Source organism: Hoplias malabaricus, chromosome 9, assembly GCF_029633855.1.
Source record: "Hoplias malabaricus isolate fHopMal1 chromosome 9, fHopMal1.hap1, whole genome shotgun sequence".
Lineage (NCBI taxonomy): Eukaryota > Metazoa > Chordata > Actinopteri > Characiformes > Erythrinidae > Hoplias > Hoplias malabaricus.
The window spans coordinates 6,787,293-6,800,818 of record NC_089808.1 but is presented as its reverse complement, the minus strand read 5'-3'; the positions used below and the strand labels follow the sequence as shown (position 1 = coordinate 6,800,818).

Sequence of the window (13,526 nt, the reverse complement as noted above, 5' to 3'; positions counted from 1 at the left end):
TTACATAGTTCCTGACATTGTTAAGGAATTAGCTAAAAAAAACTGACGTTAGATATAGGTTTTGATCTGTACGGAGAAGGGGAAGAAATTGTGCTACAGGACACACTCAGTTTCACATGTTCAACTACACTTCAGAAACAAACCCAAAACTATTAATATTTATAAGCAGCTTGTGTAAGTGCACTTGCATCTAATCAAACCAAATCTCAATCTAGTTCTGCCCAGTCACTTCTGGAAATACCTTGCAAATAGATTAAAGTGTGAGCTGATGGCTGTAAATGTAAATATAACATAACATTAGTCATGTACATTGAAGAATGTAAAGCAAAAATAAGTTATATTTTTGTGCCTAAGTATGACTGGGAAAACTAAGCAAACTGGTTGACAGAATGTTAAGATAACTGAATAATATTACCTTCTTGATTTTGTTTCCTATGGTTAATACAATAAGTGCTGTCCCTGAAAGTCAATGAGAATTCTTACCTCGGGAGTGGTCAGCCCTGGAATGATTTCTCTGTGTGTGTTCAGAGCATTTCCTTTCACTCTGCAGTCTATTTATGAACTCTGCTTTGTTTTGTTACTACGTTTCTGGAATTAACCTTTGAAATAAAGCTAACCAGGTTTACTTTAAATTGTGCACTGCCCACAGTTCCACACATTGCATTTTGGTACTTTTAAGAAAATACTTACTTTTATGGAAGCAAATTGGTCTCATCAGACTTTGAAATATTACCACCTTTGAATTCGTAGCACTGAATTTTTTTGCACTGAAATTATGAATCTGAATTTTGTTTCTTTTGTATTTAAGTCTTCAGATTTCCCCCTCTGAATATTTTGCTTCGCAACTATGCATCTGAATATAATTGCTGTTGAATTGAACTCGTGAACTTTCAAGAACACGTTTTCACTGTTATTATTCAAGGTTAATAAATTCAAACAATATATTTCGAAGTTGCTCAAATTCGACAGACGAAATTCAGATGCCAAAATACGAGTGAAAAAAATTCAGATACACATCCGGGATACGAGGGATAAGTAATCGATTAATTAGGATTTTTTGTTGCATCTTAAATGGTGCAGTAGTTGCATTCTGTCGCCGCTAGATTCTGTCGCTACGAACACAACTTCCATACTGTGGAAAAACTATACGTTTAGCTTCCTTCGGCGAATATTATCTCTTTATTTTCAAAGTGTCTCAAAAATCTGAAAGGCTCACTATAGACACAATATAACAGACTATTGACATCTTAAAAAACACACATTTTATCTGTTCAGTCTCAAAGCCTGATCATACTTTCAGAATGACCACAAACTGAAGGTCTGGATCAAACAGTCAAGGTTCACCAGTGTTGTACATGAATCCAACAAACTCTAAAGCAGAATATTTCTTTTTCCTTCACTGAGGAAGTGTCTCAGAGAATGAGGGGGCTTATTCCATTCCATTCCATTCCAGTGCCTCCCTAGGTCCTAGTGCCTGCCCTTCAGCTGAATGTGACTTTGAAGACTTATAACATGGCTGAATAAACAAGAATGAGTTAGAAAAACTATTAAACTACTGTTGATTCTAGTCAGAAACTGCAATCATATATGTAACTGACTACCACCATGTCAAACTGACCTCCACAATCATTAAGTGCATTGAGTTGCTGCACAAATCACACGTCTGTGTCCCTGTCTCGGTCTCCATGGAGCATTAAGTTTGCATATCACACATACAGGGCCATATATGAAGCTGTTGCTTTGATATTGGACACTGCCCTCTCACTCCTGGACATTTAATATTATTTCTCCAGCCAAGATCATCATAACGCTCACAGAGGCAGAGGCAGGAATAAACATTCTTCTGTGCAACTTTAAGAGCAGACTGCAGAAGGTGAAAATCAGTGACTGCACTTCCTGTACTGTGACTCTGAGCACAGGAGTACCTCAGGGATGTGTGCTCAAACCCATCCTGTACTTCTAATTTACACAGTGGTGTTACCAGGCGAAGCTTCACTATCATTTTTTTAGGTTGGTAAAGATTCCGTAGTCCTGGGCTTAGTCAAGGATGAGAAGTCCTTTCACCTGTCACACTGGTAAATGTTATGACAGCACCATTTAAAAATCAACAGATTAAAAAACAGCTTGTACGAGCAAGAAAAATATAAATAAAACAGCCCGACTTGACCCAGCGTCCTTCAAGTTGCATGGAAGACAAGCATCCAGACTCTTCTCTCTCCTGACACACAGATGGTGGAATAAACTCTTCCACTGGCTGACACTCTCTACTTAAATAAGCATTATGTTTTTGTTGTAGCGCATTGTATTTGCACTTATTGCTTAATTATTTAACTTCTTTCTAGGTGTGAACACATAGGTATTGTTTGTTATTGCTGTGTTATTGCTGTGTTATTGTTTGGCCTTGCTCTGGCATTGTTTGAGCTCAAAGGTATATGGAATACAAACTTTAACAAACACAAAGCACCTTTGTCAGTCACTTTGGATAAGAGCAGCTGCTAAATGCTGATAATATAAGTGTAAAACTGTAAACTGCTAATAGATCAACTCACCTACTTCTGCTAAGAATATATTGGATTACTCTTTGCTGCTAAAGACTCAAATGAGATCTGTGCACAACACTTTTAATGATATTGTTCAATACACTTCTTATGGAAATTTCTGTGTTATTGTTACTATTTTAGACTTTCTCCTCAGTAAAATATTGTTTTATTATTATAGTTTGTCTATGCTTATGTCAATTTATTATGGTCACTACCCATACATACCATAATTTTTAACTGCAATTTCCTGTTTTGCCAGTTCAGCCTATATATATTTATTTCGTAGTAACTGTACACACAGTATGTTCTGTATTCCATGTTCTGTTATTATAGTAAAAAAATATTTTTCCTCTTTTTTCTAGATTATATAACTATTCATTTGTATAGCCATGGAATACCCAAGTTTCAACAAAAGTATTTAATTGCATTGTTGTTCCTGACATGTTATAACATGACACTCATGAACTGGAAGACGGAGCTCCTTTTTAAACTAGGGTTCCATAACAAAATTATGTTGGAAATCGATTGAGGTTATTTGTATTTACAGAGGAAAGATCAACAACTCTAAGATGGGCCCAGTTAAACAATTTAATTCATTAACTGTCTGTAACTGCTTATCCAGTTCAGGGTTGCAGTGGGTCCTGAGCCCGATCACTGGGCACAAGGTAGGAACACACACTGGAGTGGGTGCCAGTAAATAAAATTCACTCAATACAAATACACAATAGAATAATCGGGGCGGCACTGTGGCACAGTAGGTTTTGCTGTCCAGGGATTTTTCTCATTTCTCCATATTTCCACAGTAAAAAGACAAAAAAATGTGCTTCATCTTCAGAATAGACATATCCCTTCAGTTAAAATGCAGGCATCAATATTACTTTAAATAATAAATAAAGCAGATACAGAATTGTAATTTTGCTTACGTTTATTGAACACAGAACAAAAGAATCAAGTTTCACCAAAATTAATGTGAAATAAATAAATTAAACAGAAAAAACATAAAAAATTATCATATAATAAATATTATTTATCATATAATAATTTTGGGCTCAGCCCAAAAAAGCAATATGGGAGAGACATGTGGATAAACAACTAGCAATGTCCAGGGTAAGGGTGTGGTGCAGTGCCCGGTGGGCACACGTAGTGGGAATGTGGTCCTTGGTCGCATGGAACTTGGCAACAATCTTGGAAACTGACTCTTGGTACATGGAATGTAACCTAACTATCTGGACCTTGTGTAGGAAGTTGAGAGGTATCAACTAGATTGTTTGGCTCACCTCTACACACAATGTGGGCTCTGGGTAGAGGTAGTGTTATGAACAGGATTCCATGCACTGACTCCTTTGTGTTGCTGGGAGCCATCAATGCTCATGTTGGCAATGACCAGGAAACCTGGAGAGCAGTGACTGAAATGACTGACCTGATCTGAACCCGAGTGTTAGGGTGTTATAGAACTTCTGTGTTAGTTGCAGCTTGGCTGTAACTAATACCATGTTAAAACACATAGTTGCTCATAAGTGAACTTGGTAGCAGAGGAAACTTGGTAAAAATGATAAACTTTGTAGTCGTGTCTTCAGACCTGAGGCTCTATGTCTTGGACACTTGTGCAAAGAGAGGGGCTGAGCTGTCAACTGATCAAGGTTTGGTGATAAATTGGATCAGTCGACAGGGAAAACCACCGGACAGCCCTGGTAGGCCCAAACGTTTAGTGAAGGATTTCTGAGAAAGGCTGGCAGAGGACTCCTTCCAAAATGGTTTCAACTCTCACTTTTAAACTCTGAATGGACCCTGTTTAAGGACCCTGTGCATTTTCAGGAACGACTAAACCTGGGAGGCTATATACACACTTCCTGAAATGTACATTACTCCAGTTATATTTTCACATTACACTGCATCACAAATATCTACCATATTTTTATTGTAAATATAATAATAGTAATAACACTTGTATAGCGCTTTTCTAAAACCCAAAAACGTTTACATTCATTAGAATAGAAACATTCAACACACGAACAAAACAGGTTCAACTTCAAACCAGCAGTACTACTACAAGGAACCTAAAATTAGCAAGTTAGGCCGAAGGGAGGCCATTAACAAAAGAGAAAAGGTGAGTCTTAAGATTAGATTTGAATATGGAAAAAGAGGGAGATTGTATAACCACAGTTGGGAGGGAATGCCATAATTGAGGAGCAAGCCTAGAGAATGAGCACAGATACAGATGTTGGATGACAGGTCATGTAACAGCCCAGCAGTGGAAGATCTGAGAGTGTGAGAAGGTTTGTAGGGAAGAAGATCAGACAGATAAGGAGGTGCCAGTTTGTTTAAAGCCTTATAGGTAATTAGGAGAATCTTGAATTGAATCCGGTATTTAACAGGAAGCCAGTGAAGATCCTGAAGAACAGGTGTAATGTGGTCATGTGTGCGGGGGTGAGTGAGTACCCGAGCAGCAGAGTTTTGAACCATGTGGAGCTTATGGACAGAAGAAGAGCAAAGGCCAGCCAACATGGAGTTACAGAAGTCTAGCCTACTGGAGATAAATGCATGAATGAGGAGCTCAGTAGCAGACTGAGAAAGAGATCATACTGCACAGATGGAGGAATACAGGTTTTACCACAGAGTTTACATGGGCTGTGAATGAGGGAATAGAATCGAGGAGGAAAAAAAGATTTCAGACTGGAGTAGAAGGAGAAATCTCTACATTACCAATGTTGAGAGAATTTGAATGGTTAAAATAATACAAATATAAGTAAATATTCACTCATTCATTCATGGTCTGTAACCGCTTATCCTGTTCAGTGTTGCAGTGGGATTCACCTGGAATCACTGTGTACAAGACAGAGATACACCCTGTATGGGGCACCAGTCCATTACAGGGTCTCACACACTCATACATTCACAATACTCCATTGAATATAGGTTGAAAAGGATTTGCAAATCATCGTATCCTGTTTTATTTATGTTTTACACAACGTCCCAACTTCATTGGAATTGGGGTTGTATGATTTTGGACTACAGGAGGAAACTCACGCAGAGAGTGACCCAGAGTAGGGCTCAAACCCTCAACCCCAGGACCCTGGAGCTGTGTGACAGCGACACTAACTGCTGAGTCTCCATGACACTTTTAAGCAAATATGAAGAAAAAACAAATAAAAATGTATTAAAATAAAATATTAGTAGATGTAAAACAGAATAAAAACTTTTAAAATATCTTTGAAATATAAAAACTACACTATTTAAGAATAAAACATTTGACACAATATAATACAATTTAAAATAAAACAGAAATCAAACCTATAATTTTACTGTAAGTTTACAGACTGTGCTAAAAAATGCCATTTTCTTAACTTTAAATGCTTCAAATCAAAGTTTAAAATAACTAAAAAGTAAAAGAAATATGAGGCGACAAACAAAATAATAAAAATAAATATGATTTTTTTAAATATGACAAATAAAAAAATATCAATTTAAACATTATCTATAAGTACTTTTCTAATAACTAACTACACTCACTTACACTAGACAAAGAAACCTGCTGTAAGAGGTGGGGCTGGGGCAGGCACGTTAAGCCACCCCCAGCCACCAGAGGGAGACATGGCGCTACCACGTCTTAATTAGGAGAAATCAGTGGCACCTGTTCCTCTCCTACTTACGGAAATCCAACACACACCTCAGTGCTCAGTCTTGGGTTTCTCTTATCAGAGTGTCACACAAGTTTGGCTGGTAATGTGGTAAAGCCCCATGAGTTTTCTCCTGGGTCTTCCTTTCCTGCTATCTTCTAGTTTTTCACCAGAGTTTTGCCTTTGAGTTTATCTCTAAGGGTTTCTCTGGTTTCCCTCCTTGGGATTTAATATTTTCCTTTTCCCCCATTTTTTTGTATAAATTAATATAAGTTTTTCTCTTATTCTTTTGCAAGTGACATTTTTATATATATTATTAATTTATTTTCTCTCTTTTCTTCCCTTTTTTTTTGGGAAGCATTTTCTTGCCTTTGTTTTAATTTTGCTCTGATTTTGAGCTGTTCAGTTTTACTCTGACATCTTAAGTCTTCCCTCTTGTTGTATCACTCTTCCTGATACAGTATCTCTGTGCTGGAGTCCTATTCTCCAGGACTCTGTTGGTAGTTCACTCTGTTTACTCTAGTTTCCCAAATCAAGGGTTTGGGGTTCAAATCCACCTCTGTGTGAGCTGCCACATTACACAATTAAACCTCCAAAAAATAACATGACACAGTATATAACGGATACAGAATTTAACCAACAAACAAACAAAGTGTTTCAAAAACACTTGTGGATATGCTCTGGCTGCTTCCTGATTGCTCATGCTCTGTCCTCTTCATCTTCATCAGACTTGGCTGTGAGATACAAAAAAAAAAAAAAAAAAATTCATTCAATATTTTATTTACTACAAAACCAAACCCTAACTAATATATAATAGCAAAAAAACACTGCACAGTTTGAATGTAATAAAATATAGAAGCAGTATAGGTTTGGGTTATTAATGAATGTAATCGTAATGTTTCAGTGCACATTTAGCTTTTCTAAACTCTACATAAACAGGGATTATTTTTATTAAGTGTTCATTATTGGATGTTAGGTTTCTGAGTTCTAAAGCTGTAGGAACACTTAAAGTCCCATGTGGACATGCCTCATCTTATTCATTGCTTCTGGAAGCATTAAATATAGTTTTTGAAATTGAAAATGATTCTCTAAAAGCAGTATTGTTCAGTTTTAGGCCAATCTTTAAACAAATTACAAATAATGTGGATTTTTTTCCCCCAGCTTTAACTACATCTAAAAACATGGCCATGTGGTGTATTTAAAAGTAGGAAGCTATCAATGCCATCGTGAGTGTTTCCATTTTGAAAGTACAGTGTTTTGAAGGCAGTCTTAAAATTAGTAAATTCAGACTGCCAGGGTTTCTTATACCACAATTCTAAGTAACTAATCCTTTCAACTTGCAGACTCAAGCATTCAAGCAGCATGTGGACTGTGTAGGGGTGAGGTGAGCTAATAGTAACGTGTATTTAGGGGCTTTAAATGACATGAGGGACTTTCAAAATAAGGTTGCTTATGACAGGGAGATTGAGTTCTTACCTCGAGCTCTGTAGCACTTTACTCCCAGCACGATGGACACCAAAATATATGGGGTCACTGCCATTAAACTACTGAGCACTCCCAGCACTGAGAACGAAGCTCCTGAAAAACACAGCAGTGAATAAGTTGTTGCTTTTAACAAAATGCATTTTAAATCTGTGACTGAGCCCCAGCTCTTTGGTGACTCTCCTTTCTGTGAGTGTTTACAGTGGTAGAGACCTTCATCTGACTGTGAGACAGTGTGGATGGTCGTCTTTGATGTAGTCTGGTTCTTTTGTGTCACTTGTGGCTTTGTGTCACAGAGTAGAGTCCGATAGTCTCCCTCAGTCACAGGATGAACAGGACTCTCCAGAATTACAGAACCATCTGTAGGAAAGAGGAAAAACAATATTAAAGACTGTGGAGAATGCAATAGAGTCATATATTAAAACGGTATCCATCCTTAAATGTGTTGTCCATAGCCTTCTAGCCTCCTGTGATGGTGCTGCAATAATCTTGAGAGAGAAGCTTATGTTTAAAGACTAGGGAACCCCCTTTAAATCATGTGTCCTGAAGGTAGGAGGAACATTTGAAGAGTGATTTCAGAGCAGATATATGGGGACATGAACAGGTAAACCACACAGGCAAATTTACATCGAGAAGTTTTAATCAGGAGTCCAAAACACACAAGCAGAGGTCACAACCAGCAGCAAAATATCAAGACAAACTAGTTCAAGGGTGAATTTAAAAGAGAAGACTGAAAATCCAAAGTTAAATCTCACTACACAAGAAAACCACTCTGTATGACTCTGAAAAAACACAAGGCAATGCTTTGTAGAGCTGTGTGGAAATGTAGTTTAAATAGGCATAAACAAAGTGAAAATAACCAATACTGCAGTGAGGAAGGGCATCTGAATTGGCTCTGGTTGGTGTGGGAGCTGTCAGTCAGCACTATGACATCCCCTGTGTAATCCTGGGAATTGTAGTGTCCCTGTCCATAAACTACAGACAAGATGTAACTTTCTCAGTGCATTTTTACTTTCTCATAGAAATTTCTCAGTGGTTACATAACATTTAATGTTGGGTATTTTGAAAGGTGAGAAAAGGAGTGAATTCTAATGACAAATAACAAAATGGTAGTTTAAATGGAAGACTAGGTACGATTTTTTTATTTTATTTTAATGGGGCTCCCCCTAGTGTAATAAACGTTTAGAGCACTGTCCTGAAATCAAGGCAAAGTAGGAGTGAGGGGGTGCCTTACTTTTTAGTCATTTTATATTCACTTTTTTCCTTCAAACAAATTATTTTTCAATTATCACAAAACAATATCTGCATTTGTAATTCAGTCTGATCTCGATCTTAAACTACAGCTATTTCATGAACTTTCACATTCCTTAATTCAGGAATAATATAATATTATCTGTTGAAGAAACTCATATAAACAATAACATTCATAATATATTATTATTATTATTATTATTATTATTATGCAGAGAATTTATTAATGACAGTCAATACTGGTATTCATACTTGGGCTGTAACAGTCAAAGATTAACACTCCAAACTAATGTGGAGAAATACTAAAGAGAGTGGATTGTCTGTCATTTGATCCACAAGTTTAACAAACTCTTCCTAGCTTAAATATGTAAGTTTTTCCACAACAATATTAAAGCTGTGACTCAAAACACTGTGCTGTAAAGTTTGAAGAAGCTCAGAGCCAATTTACAGTGCTGCTAGTAACTGTTTGACAGGATTGTGTCAATGAAAATGAGTCTCTTGTTAATTGTGGTGAACACACACTTGTAAATCTGTTGTTCATGAAGCAAGTCATAAATAAAATTGTGGCAGATATTTGCTGCTGTTCATTTTATGAATTCTTGTCTAGTGTATTATTTCTAATACGTATGTTTGAATGACATAAACATGCCTTTGTAACAGAGTACAAAGAGTACTTTTATTCAATTACTTTTAAATGATGCAATGACGCCCTCTAGTGGTAGTCTGGTACGGTGTAGTGGGAGGTCGCATGAAGTTACTGAAAGCAATTCAGGACATTGAATGTGTGGGTCACGTTTTTGAAAGGTCTGGAATAAACAGTACACAAGTTTGTTTATTGATTTAGATTTACTATTTTGAGATGATTCCATGACACACAGTAGTTTTAGGTTTATTTACTTGTTTGACTAGCATGCTAATTGCCTCTACCCACGTTGTCTCGAGAGTTATCCAGATTGATTTGTAGGCCCACTCCCACAGACTCCACTGTATCTTATGTGTATTTCAGCAAATAAAGGGGAGCTTGTGATCCACCTGGCTGTCCAGATATCTGATGGTGTCTGTGAAAGCAGAAGTGCTCTGGAAGTGAACCCATCACACCTTGCACTTGGTACTTCACTGAACACCAGTTTTTACAAGTCCAATCTTGTGACAGGTATTGTATTTTCCACATCCTGCTAAAAGGAAATAAAATCTTTCGGAGAGAGGATGGTGACAAAATAGTATATTTCCTTTTAATAACTATTTCAAATGATCATACACATTATTTGTAGAAGAACTGAGTCAATATCTGGCTCAAGAAAATAATAGTTGAAACTGCAGGGTGCAGTGAGTATGAAAAAAAAAAAAAACACCACAGAGAATTTAAATTTAGGATTTGATATATATCACTGATATATTCCAAAGTAATTACTGGTGATATGTAATGTCAAACTGCACACAGAAAGCCCTCACTAACTTCAGTGTAAGCCTACGCCTGTGCACCAAGCAAAATCATCTCTATGTTGGGAAAGACTTCTCACAGTGTTCATTCTCCGGATTTTTTCCAGCTTCTACAGACACAGTACGACTGTCTGAAAAGCACCCAGGAGATTTGCGTCATGCGGGTGCATGTGCAGTGGCTCACTTTCTCAGTATTCGCTGCATAATATGTCAATCGTACACGGTTGACCACAGGGTTCCCCATTGAAAACAGAGGGATCACTGGGTCCAGTTTCCACCCTGACACAATAGTGCCATCTCTGGCAAAATGGGTGAACTTTACAGAAAAATGGTAGAAATTTTGGGAGGAACGCTGTGATGATTTTTCTTGCAAGTCTGAGTCAAGACTCAAGTCTTTGAGCTCAAATCTCAAGGCATTGAGGGGCAAATCTAAGTCAAGTCCCAGGTCTCTCATCATGAGTCCAAGTCGAGTCTCAGTCTCTTATGGTTGAAAAGCATGAGTTGCATTTTTAATCCTGTTTTTAATCCGGATTTGGTGCAGTCTGGGGGAAACGAAAAGAAAGCTGCGGTTTCCTCGTGTGTCTCGCGTTCTGAACACGGACGGACTCGGAGGGAACTGAATGCAGGTCACTATACAAACAATAAATATATACATTTAAATAAATAAATAATGATAGTAGCGAATTACATTACACAAAGATTGTTCACGAGTCTCAAATCTCGAGTCTGAGTCATTTGATAAGAGTCTCAAGTCAAGTTTGAAGTCACTGTTTGAGCAACTTATGTGCAACTCGAGTGCCGCAGTCACACAGCTCCAGGGACCTGCTCCGGGTGACTGTCTGTGAGAAGTTGGTGTGTTCTCCCTGTGTCTGCGTGGGTTTCCGCCAGCTGCTCTAGTTTCCTCCCATGGTCCAAAAACACACGTTGGTAGGTGGATTGGTGACTCAAGTGTCTGTAGATGTGAGTGTGAATGTGAAGGACTGTGTGATCCCAAGCTCCAGACCCTGAACTTGATAAGCGTTTACAGATAATGAATATTAGGAATTTTATATTTAAAATCTCATTTTAAAAACAGTTGGGTGTTGTCTGTATTTATTATGCATTTTAATTGAGACAATTTCCTATGTTAAATTTGGGCAGTTTCTTGACCCTCCACACTGTCACTGAATAAATTATGCACAATGCTGGTGGTGGCTGTTTTGTCCAATTTACTGAGACTTGTCTTTAGGAAGACAGTTGAAACGCATGCTCTTTGATTACAAGTTCATTTGCAATAACAAAGGGTAAAAGAAATGTAATTAACATTGTCCTTGTAATTTTCCTTAAAGAAAAACCTTTGAAGATTGGTGAAATAAAATAGAATAGAGTGAGGTCAAAAACATGCGTTTTCCAAGCTCCAGGTTCCATCAACTTGACCCAGTGATCCCGCTGTTTTAATGAGGAAACCTGTGGTCAATCCTGTCACTTCCCGATTGGCTGGGGGGGAGGACGATGAGGTGGACGTACACAGGAATATAGTTTATTAACAAGAGAAGAGCACAAACAGAAAATAATCACAATCGGAACACTAGAAACAAACATTTTGGGTCACAGCTTTTTCACCTCATGTTTTGCACCGTTATGGAAACTCACACATGTGGAACATGAATCATTCCACCCCCTCCATCACATAAACATTCCCCATTTAACCCAAGGACGTGACAATATCCAATATCACCTCCAACTGTAATACACATAAGTTACAAGATTTGAGATATTTTTTAAATTATTTATCGCTGAACTAACAACAATTTAAAAATTTAAACAAAAATGGCTATAAGGGTGGCACTGTTTAATTGTTTTTCTGAGTGAGAGCAAGTGGGTACTGTTATGGAGGGTAATGACGGTGGCAAAAATGCTATATTAAAAAGCCATTTTCATGAATAAATTCATCTACAATATATTACAATAAGTAATTTCCCACGTTGTAAATTTTGGCCCAAAAAATAATTTGAAACTCAGACCACCAAATCACTTGAAACTAACACAGCTATATGTATTTCAGTAGTAAAAATGCAAACTGGAGATGAATAGTGACTGAGAAATACACATCAGCCTGAAAGCTCGAGAATTATTTGACTACTGGCAGATAAAATGAAAATGGTGAAGACTGCTGTATTGTGTAGGTCCACATTTTATAAACATTAGAAAGACTGTTGTGATCTGCTGCACACACTTGGCCTCCCTCAGTCATGCTTTCTGTTCATCTCACATAAGCAACATGTCTCTTTGCTGGTTCTGCTTCAGAAATATCGTTAGCGGGATTGTTAATGTGCTCTGAAGTTTTTTGGTTTTTTTTGAAAGTGCAAGAGCCTCAGATCGCTCCTCTGAGTCATTTCAGATGAGTGCAGTTTTTCCCGCTGTATTGTCAGAGACCCAATTCAAAGCCTCAGTGAAGCCTGTCCACTAAACCAAATCTTAGGTTTTTATATTCTGGCTCACACAAGCCATTCTCAAGTGTCCATATTGACGTAATACAAATTTATAGTACATTTAAAAACTAGTTGCAATGTGCATGACGATGTGTAAATACATCAAGTCACAGTATGTTACTATATCTGCTGTCTTTGGAATGTATATGTTCAGTGTCACTGTCTTATCAGACAGTGTTTGACTCACCAGTAACGTTTACCCAGAGTGCATCACTGTAGTGGGTGAAGTAGAGAGGGTTTCCTCTCCCAGCTCTGCACCAGTACTGTCCTCCATCAGAGTCACTGACTGAGCTGATGGTGTAGAAGTGTGTTTCAGTGCAGGTCTCATTCTCAGGGTTGTGTGTGTGTTTGGACCAGTAAAACGTCCATCCAGCAGACTGACCCAGCTCACAGAACAGAACCACCGGCTGTCCTCTCACTGCAGGTCCTTTACGGCTTGATGTGAGTTCAGGTTTAGGTTTTTCTGTAAAATAATATTCAAATAAAATGTTTGTATAATTTTAATATGTAGTATTTACTTTATAGTGTAGGGTTAGTATTTGCATTAATGTTTAGAATCATTTCAGTTAAACCATGTGTTCCCAGTCCTGGTCTTGGAGGCTCCTTTGTTAAATAGATTTCAGTGTTTTATTTCATTAATTAGATTATTTTTGTCTAGGTGATTAAATGGATCAGGAATGTTTCAACAGTGTTTAAAAACCACAGCATTATGTTTCAGCATTATA

At 37.5% G+C, this 13,526-nt stretch overlaps 1 protein-coding gene across 1 annotated transcript in view; it reads right to left on the bottom strand.

Annotated features, from left to right (window-relative positions):
- Positions 1-5,944: 5,944 nt before the first annotated feature.
- Positions 5,945-13,526, bottom strand: part of LOC136707273 (leukocyte immunoglobulin-like receptor subfamily A member 3) — a 34,928-nt gene continuing 27,346 nt past the window's right edge. The window contains exons 8-11 of the mRNA XM_066681253.1: positions 12,989-13,264; positions 7,853-7,999; positions 7,634-7,735; positions 5,945-6,891 (exon numbers count right to left, since the gene is read on the bottom strand). Coding sequence (XP_066537350.1) covers positions 6,857-6,891; positions 7,634-7,735; positions 7,853-7,999; positions 12,989-13,264 — 560 coding nt within the window. The 3' untranslated portion in view covers positions 5,945-6,856. The remainder of the gene's footprint in view (positions 6,892-7,633; positions 7,736-7,852; positions 8,000-12,988; positions 13,265-13,526) is intronic.